This window comes from Tyto alba, unplaced genomic scaffold (assembly GCF_018691265.1).
Source record: "Tyto alba isolate M040663 unplaced genomic scaffold, T.alba_DEE_v4.0 Super-Scaffold_8, whole genome shotgun sequence".
Lineage (NCBI taxonomy): Eukaryota > Metazoa > Chordata > Aves > Strigiformes > Tytonidae > Tyto > Tyto alba.
Genome location: NW_024881329.1, coordinates 20,087,535 through 20,110,122, shown reverse-complemented (window position 1 = coordinate 20,110,122; position 22,588 = coordinate 20,087,535). Strand labels below are relative to the sequence as shown.

At 45.0% G+C, this 22,588-nt stretch overlaps 1 protein-coding gene across 2 annotated transcripts in view; it reads left to right on the top strand.

The window, feature by feature from the left end:
- The window catches only part of PLCB2 (phospholipase C beta 2), a 48,108-nt gene that overhangs the window by 5,930 nt on the left and 19,590 nt on the right, over positions 1–22,588 (top strand). For both annotated transcript variants that reach the window (XR_004407637.2, XM_009972530.3), the window contains exons 3-15: positions 879–947; positions 9,897–10,037; positions 10,686–10,765; positions 11,412–11,465; positions 14,011–14,086; positions 14,706–14,806; positions 15,480–15,646; positions 15,845–15,991; positions 16,302–16,459; positions 19,462–19,544; positions 19,943–20,027; positions 21,450–21,621; positions 22,111–22,208. Coding sequence is in view for 1 of the 2 variants with exons in the window: in XM_009972530.3 (XP_009970832.3) it covers positions 879–947; positions 9,897–10,037; positions 10,686–10,765; positions 11,412–11,465; positions 14,011–14,086; positions 14,706–14,806; positions 15,480–15,646; positions 15,845–15,991; positions 16,302–16,459; positions 19,462–19,544; positions 19,943–20,027; positions 21,450–21,621; positions 22,111–22,208 (1,431 nt within the window). In the remaining variant the exon portion in view is untranslated. The remainder of the gene's footprint in view (positions 1–878; positions 948–9,896; positions 10,038–10,685; positions 10,766–11,411; positions 11,466–14,010; positions 14,087–14,705; positions 14,807–15,479; positions 15,647–15,844; positions 15,992–16,301; positions 16,460–19,461; positions 19,545–19,942; positions 20,028–21,449; positions 21,622–22,110; positions 22,209–22,588) is intronic.

Genomic DNA, 22,588 nt, shown 5'->3' with positions numbered 1-22,588 from the left:
GTAGTTTGCCTGTTGAATTAGTGTGGCTTGTTAGTCTTTGGCTGACTCCTCTCAGGATCTGCTTGTCATGAACAGCAAGGAAGAAAAACTGCACTGTATTTGCATTGGGGATTCAGAAAGAAGTGGGATCAGGAGTAAAATTTCCATCCTGTCTGACAATAAAATGGGGATACAGCCAGAGGACATGATATCCACATTGTTCCTTATTGTGATCTTGGAAAATAGTATTATCTGCTGCAACAAGTATGATTTGTTCTCCAGACCCATGGTGAGCAGACAAATTAGTAACAGAGGAAGGAAATTCAGGTTGAATATTAAAAGAACAAACAAAATAAACATGACAGCTAGCCAGTAGTGAGGACGTGGAGCGGGCTGCCTAGGGAAGGTTGTGAAATGTCCTCCATGGGAATTGCTTCCAAACAGATTAGGTGAAGGTCTGCTGGGGGTGACCTGGGGAGAGGTGGTCTGTCCTGCCTGCCTTCAGCTCAGCCGCTCTGTGTTGAATGTATGGAGGCAGAGGTCAGGCTGAGAATGTCAGTGACAGGAGACTCTGGGTTGTATTAACACATGGATGGTAACTGGGAGAGAGTTTCCCCACATAAACCTGTAGACATGTCATACACTCCCTCATGGTAATGCACACCGAGCCTCTGGCCTCACCTGAGGAGGATGGTGCTGCAGACCACCGCTGCCTCTGCACTAGCCAGCCTGCCAGCCTCAGCGGCCAGTGTTGCCCTGCCTCTGTTGTTCCTGGTGGGAGAGCCCTTCCCCAGTGAAGGGTGCTGGCTGAGACCTGCTTTGCAGCTTCTAGAGGCTCTGCAATGGATTTCCTTCCTCCTTTGTCTTTCCTCATCTTCCTTGTCCTTATTCTGTTGTAGGAAATGGAAATTTTGGATATAACCAGCATCCGAGATACCAGAGTAGGACGATTTGCTAAAATCCCCAAGGTGAGTGTGTAGCTTCATTTCTGCCGGTGGTTCATATGGGGAAGGCAAGGCTGCCTAGGGCTTTGGCATAAGCTGAGACAGTTTACCCTGGCTTTCTGTTACAAGAAGGTGGAGAGGACCTTGTCTCCTTACACCACAGCTACATTAATACAGAAAAGCTATCTTTACTCTTGTTCCTGAACTCCCCAGGAGTGCACCCAAAAGGTAGGCACATCCAGACAATGGTAGATGAGTTTGTTGTAAAGAATATGCCAGAATGCTGGGAAAACAGCAATTCCCCTCCCGAGTGCCTGCCACAAGACTCGTTTTCTGTTGTGCACAGCGGCTGGGCTCTCTCCTTTGCCATGCGTGGAGCGAGCTTTAGTCTTGGCCTGGCCTCTGCGTGCACTGGGCTACACTGGGGAGTCCTGCAGGAGACTTGTGATGCTTCTGTATTGAGTCACCAGAGCAAAGATGCATGGGCTGGGTCAAGGCAGCTACAAACCTGTCGTTACAGTGAGATTCCAACACAGTGTGTGGTGGGGTTTTTTCCCTTTAAAGGGAAGAAAATGTACTTTCAGAAAAACTAGTGTTTCTTTTTTTTTTTTTTTTTTTTTCCCCAAATAACTTTTAATTCTCTGCTTGCAGGGTGGCAAACTAAGGGGAGCACATGGTTATGGCTTTGTTCATGGTTTCAGTTATTATTTCAGCTTCCTGCAGCAAAGTTGTCCTTGTTAGGACTTTTTTCTGGGTCTGTTTTTTGTCTGTTAACTTCTCCATGTATGGAAAAGGCAAACAGAAAATTGAAGTAAAGCTAGAATGTGAAAAGGAAACAAAGGAGTAAAGATAATGGCTCCATATGGTAACATAGGTGATTCAGTCTAATGCAAAAGGGGAAGATTTTGCAACATATACTGAGATACACAAGCAGCTTCTTTGCGTAAGTAGAACAGCTGCTTTCTTAATACTGCTCTGAAAATGTCTATTCAGAGCTCTCCAAGACTGATGTTTCTCAAAAGACCGTAATGAGGTGGGTACTAAAAGCACAGCAGAGCTCAAGAACAGTACCCGTCTTACAGAATTCTTAAAAATAATAATTCCTTCTGAGAAACCACATTTCTTCTTGGAAATTTACTAAAATGAAACATTTGAATTTTCAACAAGCCTAAAACTTTGTCTGCAACTTGATTTGTGGGAATAATGTTTGAAAAAAGACTCTCAGAAGTGTTGGTTTTGTTTTTTGGTTTGGTTTTTGGAGTTTGTTTTTGGTTTTTTGTGAGAATTAAATATTTGGAGCTGATGGAGCTAGGTGCTACACTCCAGGCAGAATGCAGTAAGGAAAAGGCCAGCTTGGAGGAGAGGCATGCAATACTATTTTCTAGGGTGTTAAACTTTCATGAATAACCTGTTTACAGAATGAATTCAGCTTTGATACAGATTATAAATTGATGGTGTAAATACTGAGGCCATAGGTGGATGTCTTTCTGGTGGCAACAGCCAGGCTGGAGAATAATGTCCTAGATTTTGGCAATTAGTTAAGGAACACTAGTGGGAAACTACCAGGAGAAACATGCCAGCACAAGTGCAGTGTCAGAGTTGCCTCTAGACAAGGAATTTCTACTCGAACAGCGCCTCTCTGCAATGAGCCCCTGCTCACAGACAAGGAATTGTCCTGGAACTAGGAACAACTCTAGTTTAAGATTAATTCACATTAGAGTTTTGGGATGACCACATTCCATATTCAGTTAAAAACTAAAATGGCCTTTTAAAGGAGAGTTTTAACAAAAGCAGAAAGTAGTTTGTGTAAAGAATGAGGACGTTCGTGAGCTGTACCAGGGTAGCAAAAAGCAAAAGGGAACAGGGAAGCAGTGGCTGTCTGCCACAGTTAGCTCTAAATCTTTTCAATAAAATTGGAAAGTGGATCGTGTGATTCCTATCATAAGCAAAGATTCTTAAAGAACAGAATAAGAGAGGACATCTTTGCATGGGAAAATTGCTGCTGGAGAGTAAGAAAAAGGTCTCTTGAGGGAGAGGGAACCATCAGACTCTCAGAAAGATCTGTGCTTGAGGCTGTGACTGACTGTGTTCATATGTGATCTGCAGAAGAGGCATAGAGAGACAAGACCAAGTTTGCCAATGGTACCAAATTACTCGGGGTAATAAAATGAGGGCTGATTTGTAGAAAGACCTTGAATTACTGGTTGACTGGATGATCTGATAGGTGATAAAATTTAGTACAGATAAAAATCAGGCGATGCACACAGAAAAACCTCCCATCCTAACCTTCTGTAATAACAGACTCCGAGTTGACTCTTGCTACTCAGAAACAAGATGATGAGGGTATAGTAAAATACCAATGCAGCGTTCAGTAGTATTTGCTCAAAGTTGTATGTTAGGAATTATAAGGAAAGGATTAGGAAATCATGCCACTGTCTGCACCCTGAATGCACTCATATTTCTGTGCATTTCTAGTGTCTGCATCTCAAATGAGACAAAGAACTGGAAAAGGTAGAGAAGAGCAGCAAGATTAACAAAAGTATGAAATGGCTACTGTAGGAAGAGCATCTGAGTAGGCAGGGACCGTAGTCTGGCAAAAACAAAGATGAGGAAGATGTGCTGGAGTATTATGGAGTGCTGTAAAACCAGGGGTTGAATGGAGAAGGTGAGCACAGAGCAGTTACTCAGTGTTTCTTCCAGTGTGAGAGCCACACATCAAGTGGAATTTTCCAAAGGCAGGTTCAGCACAGGCAGAAGGAGGTACTGCTGGTTTATACCTCGTGTTACTGCACTGTGGGATGCCTTCCTGCACCAGTTGTGAAAACATATGTGAGTTTAAATAGTCAGGACAAGAAGGAAATGCCCTTTGAGGGTTATTAAATGGAAGGTAATGCCTCTGGTTTGGCAAGTTGCTGAATTGTAAATTTCTGTAAGCTGCAGAAATGTGTCAGGGAAGTATCACTATTTGCCCTGTTCTTATACTTTTCCCCAGGCATGTGGATGGATCTGTGGTCTGACCTGGTGTAGCTGTTGTATTCTAGCCATTGTAAGAGGACAGAGACAGTATTTTACAGTCCTGGGAATTGGCTACAGCTCGTTTTTCAGAAACAAAGGTCAAGCATCAAATGATTTATTAAGTATTCTCAACAGGCAGAAGTGATGCACTTGATGACAACCTCTGCTGTGAAAATCCCAAGTGCTTTTTGAATTAATTTCAGATAAACCCATTTAAAATAAGTCCCCTTTTTATTTTAGGGAATTTTCTGGCATTTCTATGGAAATATCTAGTAAAATGCACTAGACTGGCTCCTTATCCACCTTTCTCTTATGGGATAATGGGAGGTCTTGTGTGGGCACCAAAATGGCCATTGAACCAAAATGGTGGGAGAGATGTGCCGTCCAGTCCTGGAAATGTCCTATTTACACATGGCTGTACCATGCTTCGGCAGGGCTTGCTTAAAGCCCTCAGTTGTGTATTCAGTTGGCTTTCCTCAGAACAGAATTTGCTCAAAGGAATGCAGAAAACAGTGAAAATTTCTTAACATGAATTCCCACACTCTCCACATAGGGCAGCTATGCCTGGTGCTTCGTTACAAAGAAGCATAAATATGAAAAACTGGTGTGAGGAAGCAAAGATCTGTTAGAGGTGAAGGGCAGAAGAATGACAAAGGGTGCTGTCTCCCCCGTTACAAAATAACAGCTCGGAATGGTTGTGGTATATAACCACTGAAATTAGTACAAATAGTTACTTGTTTCATTGGCTAAAAGTGGAGGAGAAGGAGCTAATGGGTGATAGTTAAGACAAAGAGAACAAGATCGCAGCTGTTGGAAGAGCTTTGGATAGTACCACCTAGAAATCAGGCATCCTTTTCTCCTCACCTTCCTTGCAAGTGGCACCATGACAGACTCACAGCCTCTCTGAAGCAAAGCTTGTGATCTGGTTTTCCTACTGACTCGTGGCTGAAGGAATCTGCAAAGAAGGACAGTGCTTTGCTGAGGGCATCTGTGCTGTTGCTCTCCCCCGCCAAGGTACTGTGCTCTTCCTGGCTGTAGTTCAAGCAGCATGAGGGTGAAACATGCCCTGAGCTCTTCGACCCATGTAGGTGAAATGAGTCTCGCTGCTAACGAGTGGTGGTGGTACTGTGGATGTTGGTTGGGATTTACTTGCCTTTAGTAACATTCTCCATCTGCTGCTAAGCAAGAGGTTTGGGGTTTTTCTTTCTAACCTCTCTATACAGAGCAAGAATAACACCAAAGCTCCCACGCAGAAAACCACTTCTGAAAAGATGTGCTGTCACAGGCGCTCAGTCACCAGTGCAGGTCACAGCAAGCTGGGAGGCAGGGCCTGGTGAGACCCGCGTCCCGGCGCAGTGGAGTGTTCAGGGAGTAGGTCGGCAGCCTGTAGTGCCAGCACGGTGTGTGGCACTGAAAAAGGGACAAGTCCCTAAGGGTTGGCAGCAGTAGGAGCCACCTCCAGATGAGAAGGGCCACTGCTTTGCCCCAGAAGGAAACAATTCCTGGAGCTGAACCTGCCAAAAGGTGAGGCACAGCCGTGTTCTCACTGGGAAAGACTCTTGTCTCTCGTGCCCTGCTGCCGAGCCCTCGCCTCCTGGCATGTTAGCACAGAAACCTGCATACAGCCCTCGAGTCCCTCCTGTGACCTTTCCTGTGCATGTGCAGGTTTCCCCTTTTCACCCCCTTTGCTACAGTTTCTTTTGAGAGCTACTCAGTGTTCTGCAGTGTTTTTTCTCCATGGAAATTTTTTTGAGAGACAGGGCAGGATGAACTTTGGCACATGTTCAAAAGTAATAAAGATAAGAATTAGCAGGCACTTTGAACATAAATGAGACAAGATAAAAAGCTATTGAATGTAGTTCAGCAGCATGCCGAAGCAGATCAAGATGTTATTTACAATGCAATTCTGTGTTTTCCTTTGAGTAACAAAGAGCAATAATGGCTGCTCCATTTTGTTGTGGTTTTTTGTTTTTTTTTGGTTTTTTTTTAATGGTACACCAATACCCCAGAACATTGTCAGGGAATGTAATAATTAGGACCAAAATACATGATATTTTAGGCCAAACTGCTGGGCTGTTGGCTTCATCTTGGGTTTTGTTTAGACATTTCAGCAGGCATTGGCTTTGAAACAAGCATAATTTTTCATAAAAACAGAAGTTGTATTTTCTGACTGTCATGATTATAGAACAGTTTCATCCTCCATACGCATTTTGTTGTTATTGAACCCAGAGATGCAGACTCTGAACTGAACATGTACAAGAGATAAAATTATATCAAGGTATTTCACACGTCCTGTTTTGAGATGACAAAGTCGGAGTGAGTGGTGCTTAGGAACCACCAGGGCAGAGAGCACTCATGTTGCACGGGGAGCTGAGCAGGGCGCTGAGCCATGGGCTACAGCCGCATTATGGGTGGTCAGTGGTTCTGGTGCACAGCGGGGGAAGGCGACAGCTCTGGGCATTAAGCATCATCTCTGCCCTTCGCTGTGGATTCAGCAATGCATGGGAGCACAGGGTGGAACTAAACAAAGTCTGATGTTCAGGCCTCCGCATAAGAGAGTGATCACAAGAAGCTGTATGGAAACAAACGGATATGTGTGCATGCCAGAGGAAAGTGGGTAGAAGCACATGGCTTGTAAAGGATTTATAAATAGTGAAGCAGGGGCCAAGCAAGGAAACAGTCACATCTGACTAATGGCCTTTTGCTGTGCTGGGCCCTTTTTCAGCTTCTTCCATCTTTCCACAGTGTGAGCCTTTAGACCACAGGGACAGAAGTTACTGAGGATGAACAGTCTGCATCTCTCCCTTGTGGTCTGTTCCTGCTCGATTCCAGAATGCCGCAGGTTATTTTGTGCCATGTGAATCTGTGTGCCTCTGCATTTTCCGGTTCCTTTAGATAAGACGGCAATGAGAGCTGAGAGTGCTTCGTCTGCTTATTTTTTTTTTTTTTCTGCCTCGTCTTGCTGAGATGCTTTGCACAGAGACAGGCTGGCCCCTGCGGTGCAGACGGTGGCAGGACAGCCCTCCCTGCTGCACAGCAATTGGTCCTGCTGCTGAATCCCATGACAGAGCAGTGCTGCTAACGAGGACATGAGCATTACCTGCAGAGCCAAAGGCATTTGAATAATCTTGGTGCTCCCTTTCCTTTCTGATAACCAAACAAGACCTTTTTTCTCTGAAAGAGAGGACTTGTTGTCACGTCCTGTCTTCTGATACCACAAGCACTGCATCACGTAGCGTGTTTCATGAAGACAGAAAATTGTCAGAGTGTGGTGAGCGCGTGCAGCTGTGGCAAATCCCAACTGTCATTCGGCTGTATCCCATTTCGAGTAGAGAAAGGGCTGTCTCTCACTGCCTCTTACATTAGGCCTGGCTCTTTGTTTATATTTGCATGAGAATTTGCTTTTCTCTGGACTATGAATCTGGTTTATACAGATGAGGATTTTAGGGAAATCAGGAGGGTGGGAAGTGAAATGAAAGCTGAATCTGTGTTTCGGCCACTCTGCTGCTGGGTTGTTTTCTGTTTGCTTGGTGGGGTTTTTTTAAGTGGATTTGCTAAGCATGTTTCCCTTCCTCTCATTTGCATGGCTAATATGGTTGTCCTGCATTTCACGTAGCAATTCCTATTTTTCCTTTATGGCCACCTGCAACATGACGCTAAGTAATAACGTAGTCAAGCTGTAGCAGCAGGGTGCTAAAGGGGTGGTTATGAAGGAGCTGTGGCATCAGGTTCTGTGCCCTTGGACGGGGTCCCTGGTCTTCTCTGACCATCTTCATTCAGTGTTATGCCAACATCACTGCATTTATCCCATGGGAGATAATCCCCATGTAAAGTAGGCAGCACAAAGTGAGCGAGTGACTCACTTAAGGCCAGGCAGGAAGGCAATGGCTGGGAAAATATGACCTAATTTAGATCCCTAATGAGATCATCCTTTCCTCTCCCTGCTGCAGTTTGCTTCTAATAATGTGAAGCTATCAACTTCACCGAGGTGTTGGGAGGTGTCGTAAGTTAATGCTGATAGAGGGCATGGCGTATAGAAAGCTGCACAGGCTACAGCTAACCGTGAGCAACTTCTGAGAAGGTGGTCAGATATCAGGCCATTACCAAACACGGCATGTGTCAGGTTTGTCTGGCAGAGCACAGCTTGATAAAGGCAAAAGTTCTGATGCAGCATTCAGCTTGGGAGGGATGTAGTGTGAACGAAATGTCTGCTGGAAAGCAGAGCGACACCAGCTTGCTGAGAAGGAAGGGCTGGGAGGAGCCGATTTGTAACAAATACAGGAAATGAGTTCAGCATAAACCACAAGTTCTCTATTGTCTTAGCATCATATAATTTACGACACTAGAGGTAAGGAAGCTGAACAAATGCCAGCAGGTTTGCAAGATTTGTTTTTCCTAAAGATGCTTGTTTGCTACAGATGTGTAACAGTTGCAAATGCTCCAAAAATTTGGAAAAATGCAGTGGAAAAAATCTGTGGAGTTCCTTATATACATGCAGCTCTGTGTGTGACATGGTGAAGACACATAGGAATGCCTGAAGCTGAGATGCCTGGGAGTTTCTGCTATTACAGTCCAAATGTAAAGAGAAAATTCTGGGGCAGAAATGGAATTGCTTCCATGTGAATTGCAATGGGATGCAAACAGATGGTTGAGTATTGGGGGTTTTTAGTTGGTTTGGGCTAAACTGAGGTCCATGGAAGCCTAAGATCAGGGAATTCTTTCTTCAACTTGCAAGGATCCAGACATTGTCCAGTTAGTAGCAGCTTAACAGGTCACTAAACATGAGCTGACCTGCAGCGACTGACTTTGTACATGCTTTAAGTTTATAGCAAACAGAAAGGTAAAGTCATTTAGCTAAAACCTCTTTTGCTGAAGTTGACGTGATATGTAACGTGTTAAGGTGTTATTGATGTTTTTTTAACTTGTGGAAACGCAGTAGCTCAGCCATGTGTCTACCTGTATGTAGATTTGTGCACACAGGGAGAGCTCAGATTCCAGTTCCAGTTAAACCTGTGAGTCTGACCTGCTCTACTAACAATCCCAGATCATTAATATTTGCCCTTAGTTTCTGAAGGAGCAGGTGCTCTGGCAGCTTCGATATGGATTTATCCTGTGCTTTAGCTAATGGATTGCTGTGCTTTATTCCAGGACATGGGAATTTTATCCTTTCATTAAAAATAGTGACTGTTCATACAACACCAGGATACGTTGGCTTAGTGATGCCTTATGTAGGGATGCAGAAAATGCTAAATAATTTAAAGAGATTCTATAAATACTTTCATATGGTGATGAAATCAGAGTATGACTAACCAGATGAGCCTTTTATTAACAAAACAAATCTCTGGTGAGCCACTGCTGTAGGATACTGCAATTGCTATGGAAAAAAACATTTCTAGCAACTGAGAACTAGCAGAAAATTACTTGGAGGGAGAGAGCCCACCTCTCCAGTGACCAGGTCTAAAGCTGGTAAACCTTCCAGGTCCCAAACAACATCTTTCTTGTGGTGGATGGAGTTTACAGCAAAAGGTATCACACTAACTTAAAAGACTTTCTTAGCATGTGTCTAGACAAATGGCTGTCTGCACTAACCTGGTTATGCACCTCTGGTATGAGCTGGCCAAATACTCCTCTGCTTGTCTGCAAGCTCAGGCTGAAGTTTCAGAAGGAATTTCTTTAAGAGGAGTCTCCAACTTGTATTTTTTTCAGACCAAAACAGCATGTTTGTGCAATGATGTTAGTCACAATGTTTTGTTCCATGGAAGATCCAGGTAATGTAGGCTGCAGTATAAAGATGAAAAATAAGGAAAACCAAGGAACGGAAGATTACATTAAAGAATTTTACAACCCTTAAAAAGCTTGCTGTTAATTTGGGTCAATGTTTGGATTGGGTCCTGTTTTTTTTCAGGTACAGTTTGCCTCATTCTCCCTTATTCCCCATCTGTTCTGTTTCTTTTGCAGTGCCAGAAGCTCCGAGAGGTTTTTAACTTGGATTATCCTCACAGCACCTTCCTGCTTAAGACTCTGACTATTGTGTCTGGCCCTGACATGGTTGACCTCACTTTCCATAATTTTGTGTCCTACAAGGAGAATGTTGGCAAGGTACTGGGTCCTGAGGGCAAGTAAACACGGGGAAACACAAAGGATTGGGGCATTAACTGGGGAGCAGGACAGGAGAGGGGGAGACAGGGAACCTGAACCTTGTCAGCTACAGGCAAGGTTATAAACAAGCAAGTTTTTGTTCCAGTAAGGTGTGATACCTCCATAGTTCTAGAAACTCTGCCCTGTATGGAGAAGGACCAGTAGGAGAAATTTGTTTACCAGTAGGAGAATGTCATTTTTGTCCTTCATGTGCTTTGTATGGAATAAACAGACCACTGAGAAGACTCAGTGGAAAAGTTTCAGCAGCTAGTATATATAGGCATTAGGAAGGTGATATAGCCAAACCCACGGTGCAGTTGTTGGGATTTGGAGCCTAGCAGTATCAGAACAGGCATTTTTATCAGGGCCTGTAGTGACAGGACAAGGGGTAATGGTTTTAAACTGAAGAACAGAAGCTTTAGAGTGGACATAAGGAAGAAATTCTTACCTGTGAGGGCAGTGAGACACTGGCCCAGAGTGTGGAACTAGATGATCTTTAAGTTCCCTTCAAACCCAAATGGATCTGTGGTTCTATGCCCTTTCCATGTTTGTTGCTGTCTACTTCTTGGTGCAGTTCCATAATGCCCAACTGTGTGTGTTTGTTCCCAGAACTGGGCTGAGGATATTATGGCCATCGTTCGGAATCCCCTCACATACAACGCTTCTCGGTACACCTTTCTAGAGAAAATGTAAGTAATTTCTGACAAACATTTTTCTCTGAAACAGTCAGGTACTGCCCTTTCTGTCTGTACTGGAAAGAAAAGGCTTCTTAGCATCCAGGTCCTTTGGCAGCCTCCGAAACAAGTCGTTTGTCAGCTCAGGAGCCCCGAGGCAAGCAGGGAGTTGGTAGTTGAGCCATCTGTTGCATGACAAATGACTGGCACAGAAGTACTTGAGCCGGTCAAACACACACATGTGGTATTAGACAAACTGAAATTCTGAGCCTCAACTGTCTCTCACCACGGTCACAGCACTCACCCCAACAAAGTGCTGCCTCTTTTGCTTTGCTCTGTAATACCGTTTGGCTGGCCACCTGAGATCACTGAGGAATACTAAATAATAGGAGATATCATTATATCTACATCTTATGTTTCAGAAGAATCCTTCTGATACCTAACCTCTTATAATTTATCTGTTTCTCCTTCCCAAGAAACAGGAACAGGTTCTGTCTGAGGTTAAGTTGATGGTCTGTAAGACCCCAATTTTGAGTTAACTGTTAGATTTTCTCAGTTGCATATTTTTTCTTTTTCCTTACTTAGTAGGTCTTCTAAGATTGTACAAGTGCATTTTCATAATCTTGATTTTTTTTTTTTTTTTTTTTTTTTTTTTTCACAGCCTGGTGAAGCTGAAGATGCAGCTTAATGCAGAGGGGAAGATTCCTGTCAGGAAGTGAGTATGGATATTTGGTTTATTGTGTGTTCAGTCAGACTAAAGGCAGAGCAGCTGATAAGAGGGTGGTTGCCCAGTGGCTTCAGTTGCCTGCTCTTTCTGTACCTGAGGTAGAGATCATTCCCTCTGGATTCAGTCTGTGAAAGGACTCCTGCTGCACCTAGGTTCCTCCAAGGAAGGGCCTGGGACATAACTTGAGTCGGGAAAGGAGACCTTTTGTGCCCTTCATCTACAGCAAGAAATTGCCTTAAACAGCTCTTTCACTTCCTGGCTGTTGCCAAGAAATGATCTACAAAAGTTCAGTAAAATTCCTATCACAGGTTGTTTTTCAAACCTGAGTTGAAAGGCAGATGAGGTGTAGGACTCATTTTACCTTTCATGGAAGGAGTTCTATATTTGGAGATCTTTTTGCTTCACTCCCCAGCTAGCCTGATGTAGGGGTCCATTGCTTTTGCTTGTCTCCTTTCTTCACGTGTGACCACTACACCCCTTCTCCACTGGTGTAGTTCCACTGCCCTCAGTCTTTACTCTGGATGTACATGAGTGGGAAACAGCCCTTGAGGGCAGGCCTCTGGGCCAGTGCTGGTGCTGATTCAGGTACAGAACAGTGGAGGTTCGCCCTTTGCTGTCCCCAGGGTTGGCCTTGCACATCAGGATAGGGCTGCCGTTAGAATAAGCCGAGGCTGCTTTGATGAAGCAAAGACCAGCCTGTTACTTCTCCCCTGCACTGCATGGCATGAATCTAGAATTGATTTTGTGCAACTTGGGGTCTTCCCTAATAAAATCACTCCATGGCTGATCCTATGGCTCCTCCATGTTGATTCAACTCATGAGTGAGAAAAGGCTGCACCACTATGTTAGATTCCCTTTTGGGTGCATAAATAATCTTTTGTTTTAAGAATAAGAACCTGTAGATAGTGCATTTGCGGGTATTTCCTGGGAAGCTTTGAACCACTCTGCTTCTAGGTTTATGCAGTATTATAGCATCACAAGAGGTAAGAGCTAATCACCTGTAATAAATGTGCTACCTACTGCGTGTTATATTGCATAATGATTCTAGATTAAGTCTATGCTGGCTAAATGGGCTTCAGGATGGTTGATCATTATTCAACAATAAAGATTTTTTTTGTTGTTTGTTTTCTAAACCACCAACCAGCAGAATTTCATTCTGTCAGAAACCAGTGTATTCATCAAAGAGCTTTTAAAAATGTATAGGTTTTTAATGAATAACTCACACTAGGGAAGAGTACTTTGAATTGATTTTTAAAATGCAAGCAAGGTAGCATTACTGCAGAGAGAGAGAAAGCAGCTTATTCTTCTGAAATAAGCTAGAAAAAATAACTGGTACAGGCTGTACCTCTCCTCAGTGCCCTGGTCAGTCTTTCTTGTGGAGCAGTAGAAGTGCTTTACTGTGTAAAGCATTAGATGATTAAATAGTTCAAATTGAGCCATATTCAGTATCTCCATTCAGATACAGATATATGTCAGGTTTTCAAAACTCTGTCTGAATTCTTCTGAAAGTTCCACTGACCATCTGCCTTTTCTTTTAGACATTTAAATCCCTTTTGAATCATAACAAAGGTGCTGCAATTTTTGCCTTGCAAAGAGCAGCTTGGGAACCAATATGCACTGAGTTTGCATAAGTCTGCTGCAGCTCCCACTGAACGCTTTTCCACCTGTCAATGCATTTGGCACTTTTTGTTCCCCTTTTTGGCTGTGACCAGCTGTGATTCCAGGAGCTTAATAGAACTGACATCTAAATTTATCCATGGAGGAGACCTCATTGCTGCTGACTGGGATGTTCTGAAAGTAGGGAGAGTTCAGTTATTGTTACTATTCCGTAGTGCAGCAAAGCGGCTGCTTTAAGCTGAAGGCTTGCCCAAGTGAATTCTGCCCTGAAGACCAGTACTAACTTTTGAAATTGGAGGTGAGCTTTGGCTTCTGCAGCATGTAGTATATCAGCTGCTTTGCCTGTGTAATGAGTTTGTTCCTTGAATTCATTGAAAGCCTTTGGTTCCAGAAAATTTGGCCATCTTTCAAAGCAGCAAATGTGCACAACGTTTGTTTGCTTTTTTTTGAATGTTGTCTTGACTACAAACTTATTCCTTGCTAATGCCAGCTACCAACTAGGATAGTGTCTTGTGGGGGGAAGTGTCCTGGGGCATTTGTGGCAGAAGGCCTGCTGCCACAGGGGAACATCTCCAATGGGGGCAGGGGAAGGACAAGGAAGAGGGATTTTGAGAGTAAGATGATGCAGTTTAGTGACAAGGTTCTTACAGGGTCTGTAGCAGAAATACAGAATTTCTGTATTAAGGCAGCAGTCAAAAAATCCACTGTAGGTTTGTAAGACTTGGTACATCAGTTACTCTCTTGGAGAAACACTGTCTGTCTTCTCTGGTTCACATCTGCAGTTGTCTTGTCAGCCTCCTTTGCTGTGCATTTTGAGTGTCTTGCACTCTGGCTGCAACCCCGCACCACCCAAACCCAGGCTTTCTGACTTCACTCCTGCTATGCTGTGGTGATTTCTTTTTTTCCATCTGGTCAGTATTTTTCAGATGTTTCCTGCAGACAGGAAGAGGGTGGAAGCAGCATTAAGCGCTTGTCATCTTCCAAAGGGCAAGGTAAGGGTTTCTCTAGCTAGCCAAAGCTCTTGCTAGTTTGAGAATAATCTTTGCCCACCCTGACTGTGATGCCCTTGGCTATGAAAAAAATCATCAGCCCAGATGTTCTTAGTTAAGAGCATCTTAGTTTTGCTGTGAAACCTTTTCCTTACCACTAGCACCCATGCCTTAACTGCAGGCCTGCTAGGATCAGTTCTTACTGTTTATATTGCAGTAACGCTTGTGACTCCCTCGCTTGCGCTCTGGGGCACGAGAAGCAGCACGTTCCCTTCTGCCTGTTTCACTGTCAGATCTTTGAAGCAAGAGATCTGGCAGTTAATCTAGGCACTTCTAACAAGCTGCAGAGTACAGTCCAGGCTTCTGACAGCTCCTACCACTGCATCAAGCTTCAGCTTTATACCATCACACAAGAGGCACCGAGGGACAGTTTAAATAACTGTCTGTTCTGGAATAGGGCATTATGGTGCTTCCCCACTCCATCCGTTCTCTCCTAAACACTTTGCCAGATGTTCTAGTCGCCTCCTTCCGTTGTCACAAGCAAGTGCTTGACTGAGTGTTAATGGAGCGATGAAGGCTGTCGTGGGTTTGTGATACTGATATGTCCTTATTACATTCTCAGAATGATGCCATCAACCCAGAGGATTTCCCTGAGACCGTGTATAAAACTTTCCTCATGAATCTGTGTCCACGGCCTGAGATTGATGAGATATTTACCTCACAGTAAGTTTCCCTCAAGCCACAGGAGAGAACTTGATCTGTTGTGGCAAAAGATAGGCAAAAAGAGGGGTGAGGAGATTTTATGCTGTGTGGTTTGTCTGGTCTCAAGCCTTAGAAGGGCAGGAACCCAGGTCACAAAACACTGCCAGGGCACTTAACACTTTCACTCACAGCCTGAATAAAAATGATGAGACCTCACTGTGCTGCAGGGACTCTTAACTGTCACCATCAGGAGGGTTGATTCCAGGCCAACACTAGATCATGCTAACGTGATACTGCTTGTGGCTAGCCCCAAACAAGGCCATATACAGCGTGAGAACCATAGATCCTCACAAGTAGCTCAGGTAGCTAAATCAGTGACATCTTAAAGGGTCTTGATTTAATAGGGCAAGCAATTCACTGTGCACTGAAATTCAAGTCCATTTAGAATTCAAGTCAGAGGCTCAAAATATGCTTTGTACTCCCTTCAGTACAACCTCTTCACAGTATTGAATGAGTGAGGAAGGAAGGCCACAGTGGGAAACATCAGTTATGGGAAGAAATGTAGACAAACCAGGAATTTTTGGGCCCAGGGACATGGACACCTATTGCTAACCTGAACAATCTCTTTTGTGAAAAGGTTTTCTGGGTAATGCACAGGCCTTACCTTTGCTCCTCTGTAATTCTCTCACCTCAGCCATTTAAAAGCAAAGCCCTACATGACCAAAGAGCACTTGGCAAAGTTTATCAACAAGAAGCAACGAGACTCTCGCCTCAATGATGTCCTTTTCCCACCAGCCAAACCTGAGCAGGTGCAGAGCCTGATAGAGAAGTATGAACCCAGTGGGATTAACATCCAGAGAGGTGAGTCTTGTTCAGCCCAAAAGTCTTGCTATAGAAGTAGTATGAAAAAAGCAGAGGATCTTGCACCTTCTGCTACCCTGACTTTCCTGGGAGAGCAATCAGCCTGATCCTCACAAGTCCCTGTGTTGCAATGCACTGGCAAGGAAATGCCAGAACCGTTTTGTTTCAGTACTATTAACAGCTTTGTTTTCCATGTAGGGCAGCTGTCTCCAGAGGGGATGGTCTGGTTTCTCTGTGGCCCTGAGAACAATGTGGTAGCATTGGACAAATTGGTGCTGTACCAGGACATGACCCAGCCGCTCTCACACTACTTCATCAATTCATCACACAACACATATTTAACAGGTATGGGCAGTTGCAGCGTCTGCCTCAGCTCCAACATGTACCTACCACTGCTGGGGGGGATGAGTGGTACTTCAGTCAGTCGGGCAGATGTCTCTGCCCTGAAGTTTGGAGGGCTCGAATGCACTGCGAGGGGATTGGCATGTAAATGCTGTAGAAGAAGAAGAAATGTCACCCCATAACAAAAAACATCTTGTCAATCTGCCACATACACCTGCCCAAGGATGGCAGAGAGCTCTGTTGCTCCAGTTTATGCAGAGACTGTCCCACATGAATAGCTAACACCGAGCCTCCCTCCTCTGCTCTCCTCCAGCTGGACAGTTTTCTGGTATCTCCTCTCCTGAAATGTATCGCCAGACGCTGCTGGCTGGCTGCCGCTGCGTGGAACTGGATTGCTGGAAGGGCCGTCCCCCGGATGAGGAGCCGATCATCACTCATGGGTTCACCATGACAACTGAGATCCTCTTCAAGGTATGGAAAGAGTTTTCTCCATACATGCTTTCCCCTGCTTGGTTTTAGACTGATCGCTGGCTGAGGGAACTGTCAAATGGATGGGCTGAGGGCAAAGATGTGTGAGAGGAAAAGATTGATGGCGAGATGACAAGTGAATGAATGTGTAGATAGAATGAAAGGCGAACAGATATGCAGTAGGTTGGAGTTTGTGTACATTTTTGGAGTGGGAGGACCAGAGGAGAGCTTGTTAGCCGGATGAAGATGACTGAATGAATGAGGGAAATGCAGCCAGTCAGGTAGAAGCTATGGGGAGGTGGTTGAGTAGATGTGCCTGCATACACAGGGCTGTGTAGCGAGATGGTTGGATGGATGGAAAGTTGCGTGAGGATGGTAGATTTATGAATAAATGCATCTCAGAGAAACAAGATGGCTTTTAGAAAACAGTTAATGTGAGTTTATCTTCTAACTGGTCTCTGCAGAGGGTTTCTGTGGCCTACAGCCTCACATGGTGGTGCTTGGGAGGAATAGGGTGCAATTACTTCCTAATTACATGAGTGTGTGGAATGTGTGCAGTGGAGCAACTGCCCTCCAGAGCGCTGGGCAGATGGCTTCCCTGAGGATGCAGCTCCTAGGCTTCAGGGCACAGTGCAAAGCCTGCCTCTGCCTTGGGAATATAGGGCATTTAACCACAGAAGTTACAAACAGCTTGCAGGTTAAAAACCAATGCATCACATTTATTTTTTCTGTGCTCCTTTACACAGCTGCTGCCAAGAGGCAGAGGCACTTTAGGTTCTTTTCAGAGCTGTTTATTAGTATTCTGTATCTTCCCCTCAGTTCCTGCACTTCTCTATTATTAAAATATTTATGTGGGGAGAAAAAAAAAACAATCCTTAAGATCAGAGGTATTGTCATATTCAGTGTCAGTAATTTCCAGAATCCTGTAGTACCACTGCTGCTTTTTGCACAGCAGCTCACTACAGATAGGAGAAATAATGACAGCTGTAGCTGCTGTAATTGCAGAGTTCTGCTAAAGCATGCGATTGTACCTTAAGGAAATTATAACCGGTTAGCGCAGCATGTGCCCCAGGTTTTAGTTTTACATAATATGTAGCTCTTTCCCTCCACACCTCTTTCCCTTTTCTACCATTGCCTGTGGCCTTTTAGTAGCTTTCTCTGTAGCTTCTCTCCTCTGCACCTGACAGGTTTCTGTGATAGAGGCTGAGCGGTCCATGGAGGAGCAGCTCTGGCAGCCTCCCTCAGTTCTGAGATCATGGCTGAACCAGGATTTTGGGGAGAGTAGGGCCCTGTAATTGCAAAGGAGCAAATGACACTTCTTTGCCATGTCAGTTAGCAGCACCAGAAAATAGTGGGAAGTTTGTGGTAGTTTAACAGGGGCTTGGGGAGAATACAATTGTTTTTTCTTACATCATTAATGCTGAGAGCGTTTCCATGGTATTTGCGTTTGAAATGTCAGCACTGCTGGTTGCTGAACATTCCAGTTTTCTCTGCTGCTACACAGAAGGATTTTATAAACAGGTGGAATAATAGAAAATTGGACAGGTTCAGAGGAAAGTATTGTGGTGGGTTGACCCTGGCTAGACACCAGATGCCCACCAAAGCCACTCTATCATTCCTTTCCTCAGCTGGAGAGGGGAGAGAATATAACAGAAGGCTCGTGGGTGGAGATAAGGACAGGGAGAGATCACTCACCAATTACCGTCATGGGCAAAACAGACTCACCTTGGAGAAAAAATAATTTAATTTATTAACAACCAAATTAGAGTAGGATAATGAGAAATAAAACCAGACCTTTAAAGCACCTTCCCCACACCCCTCCCTTCTTCCCAGGCTTAACTTTACTCTCAGTTTCTCTCCCTCCTGTGCCCTGGCAGGCAGGGGATGGGGGTTGCAGTCAGTTCATCACGCGTTGTCTCTGCCACTCCTCCTTAGGGTTAGGACTCCCCATACTCCTCCCCTGCTCCAGCTTGGGCTCCCTCCCATGGGAGACAGTCCTCCGTGAACGTCTCCCACGTGAGTCCATCACACGGGCTGCAGCTCTTCATGAACTGCTCCAGCGTGGGACACCCCTGTGCGTTTCAGTCCTCCCAGTGCTGAGCTACAACAGCGAGGCTGCCCTCAGAGCCCCAGGCTCCTCCCAGCACTGCCCCTGCTCCGCCCTGGGGTCCTCCCCGGGCTGTGGGTGGCATCTGCTCCACCGGTGACCTCCGTAGGAGCAGGGGACAGCCTGCCCACTCACCACAGGCTGCAGGGAAGGTCTCTGCTCCAGAGCCTGGAGCACCTCCTCTCCTCAGTCTTCAGTGACCTTGGTGTCTGCAGATTTGTTTCTCTCACATTCTCACGCCTCTCTGGCTGCAATTACTGTCATGCAGCAAATTTTCCCCCTTCTTAAATACTCATTAAATACAACTTTTCCCTCTTCTTAAATACATTCTTAAATACAGAGGCACTCCCACTGACGGGCTCGGCCTTGGCAAGCAGCGGATCTGTCTTGGAGCTGGCTGGCACTGGCTCTGTCGGGCACAGGGGAAGCTTCCAGCAGCTCCTCACAGCCACCCCTGTAGCCCCCCCGCTACCAAAAGCTTGCCATGCAAACCCAATACAAGTATAAATAGGATCTGAAGCAGTTTAATCTGGTGCTGCATACACCTTCCTCTAGCAATTCAGAGTGCATGTGGCAGTGGCTTGCCTCTCTGGTAAGACGCTTTCACATTCATTTATGCATACACTGAACTACATAACAAAAATAAAACCTCATATTCTTACATCTTCAACTTCATTTTTTATGCAAGTTATTGAGTTGAGCTGCATGTTATATCCTCTGAAGCTGGAAATCCAGGTGGGTATGAGAAGGTGACACTTCACCTTACTGAGAGAAGTTTAGTTACTTTAAGGAGAAGCTCCTGACACTGATCAGTTTGGAGTCCACTCAGTGGGAGGTCAGCTGCATGTCTGTTAATAATGAGCGCTGATCCTTTCTCTGACCATTGTCTCTCATTTAGGATGCCATTGAGGCCATTGCGGAAAGTGCTTTTAAGACATCTCTCTACCCTGTCATCCTGTCCTTTGAGAACCACGTGGACTCGTGAGTATCTAGTGATGGGGAGAAATTTGTTCCCTGTTGTCCGGACCAGGAAGGATACAGGCCAGGGCTGCTGGGTTTTAAGTGGGTACCTGAGCTGAAATGAAACCATGATTGAGATTTCTGAAGCAGCTGGAGGTGAGTCAGAGCTCAAAGATGAGCCATAAGCTGCAGAGTGAGAGTGGCCACAGCTGTGCAGCCTTTTAGCTCGGGATGGCAGGGCATGAACAAAGGGGAGTTGGCCTGGGAAGGGACTTCAAGATAAGCATAGCTGTTCGAGCGAAGGCAGGAGATGGTGTTCTGGGTAGAGTACATGGATCTCAAGATGGTTGTTCATGTTAAACTCTGGATTTGGGTGTTTGTTCTCCTATTCACTTCTGCTTGATCTCTTTGTTCGTTAGGCCCAAGCAGCAGGCGAAGATGGCTGAGTACTGCCGGACCATATTTGGAGATATGCTGCTGACAGAGCCACTGGACAAATACCCAGTAAGTGGAAGTTGGGGCAGGAGGCTGGCTAGTGGAGAGGGCTTTCTGAAAAGATTGGTCACTCCTGGTGCTAGGAGATACCACAACAGATACAAGGACAGTGAAAGAGAAGACGATGCCATGGACAAATAAGCCTGATTGAGCAACATGGTAAGTGGGTGGAAGACCTCTCAGTCACAGAGGTTTTCCTAAGCACTTGCCTGACTCTGCTCTTATTTAACACTCTGTGACTCGAGTGGCTTTGGAAACTGAGCTCTAGGTAGCCAAGTCGTACCAGTTGTACTAATATGAGTCGGTGTATTTTTGTACACGATACTGTTTCAAATCTGTCTGCCAGCACTTGCTTTGCAAAGAAACAGGAACAAGGTCTCAGTAGCATTTCAGGTTCTTTCTACTAATGCTTCTCAATTCTTGCTTCCAGCCTCGAAGTATTCCCTTCCAGGCATAGAAGGGCAGGTCAGTGACGTCCATAGCTTTGTGCTCTGAATAGCCGAGTAAAGCTCCCAGTGGGCTTCACCCCGGTCATCAACTTACTTGTACAAGCGTGTATTTTTGTGGACACAATGACATCTTTGGTGATTCCCATGCACATTGCTACTTCAGCTGCCTTGCAAATGGACACTGATCTATAAATAACAGGCAGTGCCTGTGTTCTGCAAAGCATGAGGCAGTTCCTTGGGATATGTAGTGGAGCGGGGAGCTGCGACACCTGGCCCAAGCATCTATTTTAAAGCACTGAGATCCAAAGATAAGCTGAAAAGATGCAGTGAGCAAGTTGCCCACTGCCCAGACCCATGTCCTTGTCAGACAATAGGGAGAAACGGGGGGGGGGGGGGGGGGTGGGGTGTGTGTGTGAGAAACAGTTCAGGGTATTAGCTAAATTATTAATAGGCCTGCTGCTATCTGTGCAGGAAGTATAGATCTAGAAGCACAGTCTGAATCACACATCCTTGTCTTAAGCCACCTACTCTGGGATCTTTTTTTCAAATCTGCTGCAGGCAGAGTGTTTAAATATGGCCCGAGTGCTGATCTAGGACTGAGGCTCTGGAATAATGAGTGAAGTAGGTGGAATGTGAAAATCAGAGGTGTGTGGATGCCTTCAGGCCATGTAGATTTTTTTTTTTTCAGCTGTGGTGCATGATAGGTTGCTGGGAACAGCATGGCATGTGCAGGCAGCAGAATATCAGAGGGCTGAGAGGTGCAAAATGCTGGTCTGAAACCAAAGGTGAAGTCTTTAGAAAAAATTTGCATAGAAATAGTGGGATATGCTGGCAGATGGAGAAATTTAAGTATACAGTGGGTGAGAGATGTGTCCAGGCACCAGTAAATGGCCTGAGGAATGATACTGGGAGGGGCAGGAGAGATGAGTGTGTAAATTCTGTCTTTGTGATGAAAATTCAGTATGAAGTTTGTCTGTTGCAGCTGAAGCCAGGAGTTCCTCTGCCAAGTCCTAAGGATCTCTTAGGGAAAATCTTGATTAAGAACAAAAAGAACCAATCTATATCTGGGAAGAGGCAGAACTCTTTGAAGAAAGGGAAGAATGTGGAACCAGAAGTCATCGAGCAGCCAACTCTTATGGATGCTGAAGATACCGGTATGTCTGAAGGGAAAATGGGACAAGTATAGCTAGATGAGCAAGTCTGGCCCACTAGACACCTTCCAAATCACCCAATACTAGCTTGAGGCAAGGCAGTACTAGTCATTAATTCAGTTATCTCAAGAAGCAGCATAAGCTTGGAAGATAAATTAAATCATCAGAATATTTTCAACCACTTCATTCCAGCCAAAAGAGACAATCAACTTATGCCCTGCCCATCAGTCAACTCTTCTGCCTACTCTGAGGTGTATGGCTGCATGAGTTGGTAATTCATTGATACACACTGGCTACTGGTTTGATGGAAGAGTGGATAGTTTTTTACTACTTGTATCTCTCCAATAACCACAAATTCATCATGGCCTTGTTCTTCACCCAGAGGTTCTTGAAGGTTTATAGAACCTTCAGCCCCACACTCCTCCCTCAATGCAATGTCTTTTCCCCGTGTGCTACTGGTATGTACTACTGATGTGGGCTGTGTGTGCTTAGTCTGGGCAGGTGATGTGGCTGAAGAGGAACCAGAGGAAGAGGATGAACATGTCGGAAACCTGGATGAAGAGGAAATTAAAAAGATGCAGTCAGATGAGGTACTGTTGCTGTTGTTTCTGTTCCTTCTGGGTTTTTTCTGGCCTCCAGTTTTCTCTGGCGCCTCACCATGCTGAAGAGAGATGAACCCTAAATGCAAAGGGAAATGAACTGTGCTATGACCAGTCGGGGGCTTTCCTTCTCCATGCAAGACAACTTTTGCAGAAGGAATGGAATAAGAGAAATGATGTTGCAAGCATAGAGAATGTTGTGGTTTGGGCCTGATCGGCAACCAACCACCGCAGCTAATCACCCTCCCTTCCCCCTCCCCACCTGGGAATGGGGGAGGGATTAGAGGGGTGAAGGGAGACTCGCAGGCTGAGATAAGAACAGTTTAATAATGGCAATAAAATGAGAACAATAAAGATGATGGGGGAAAACA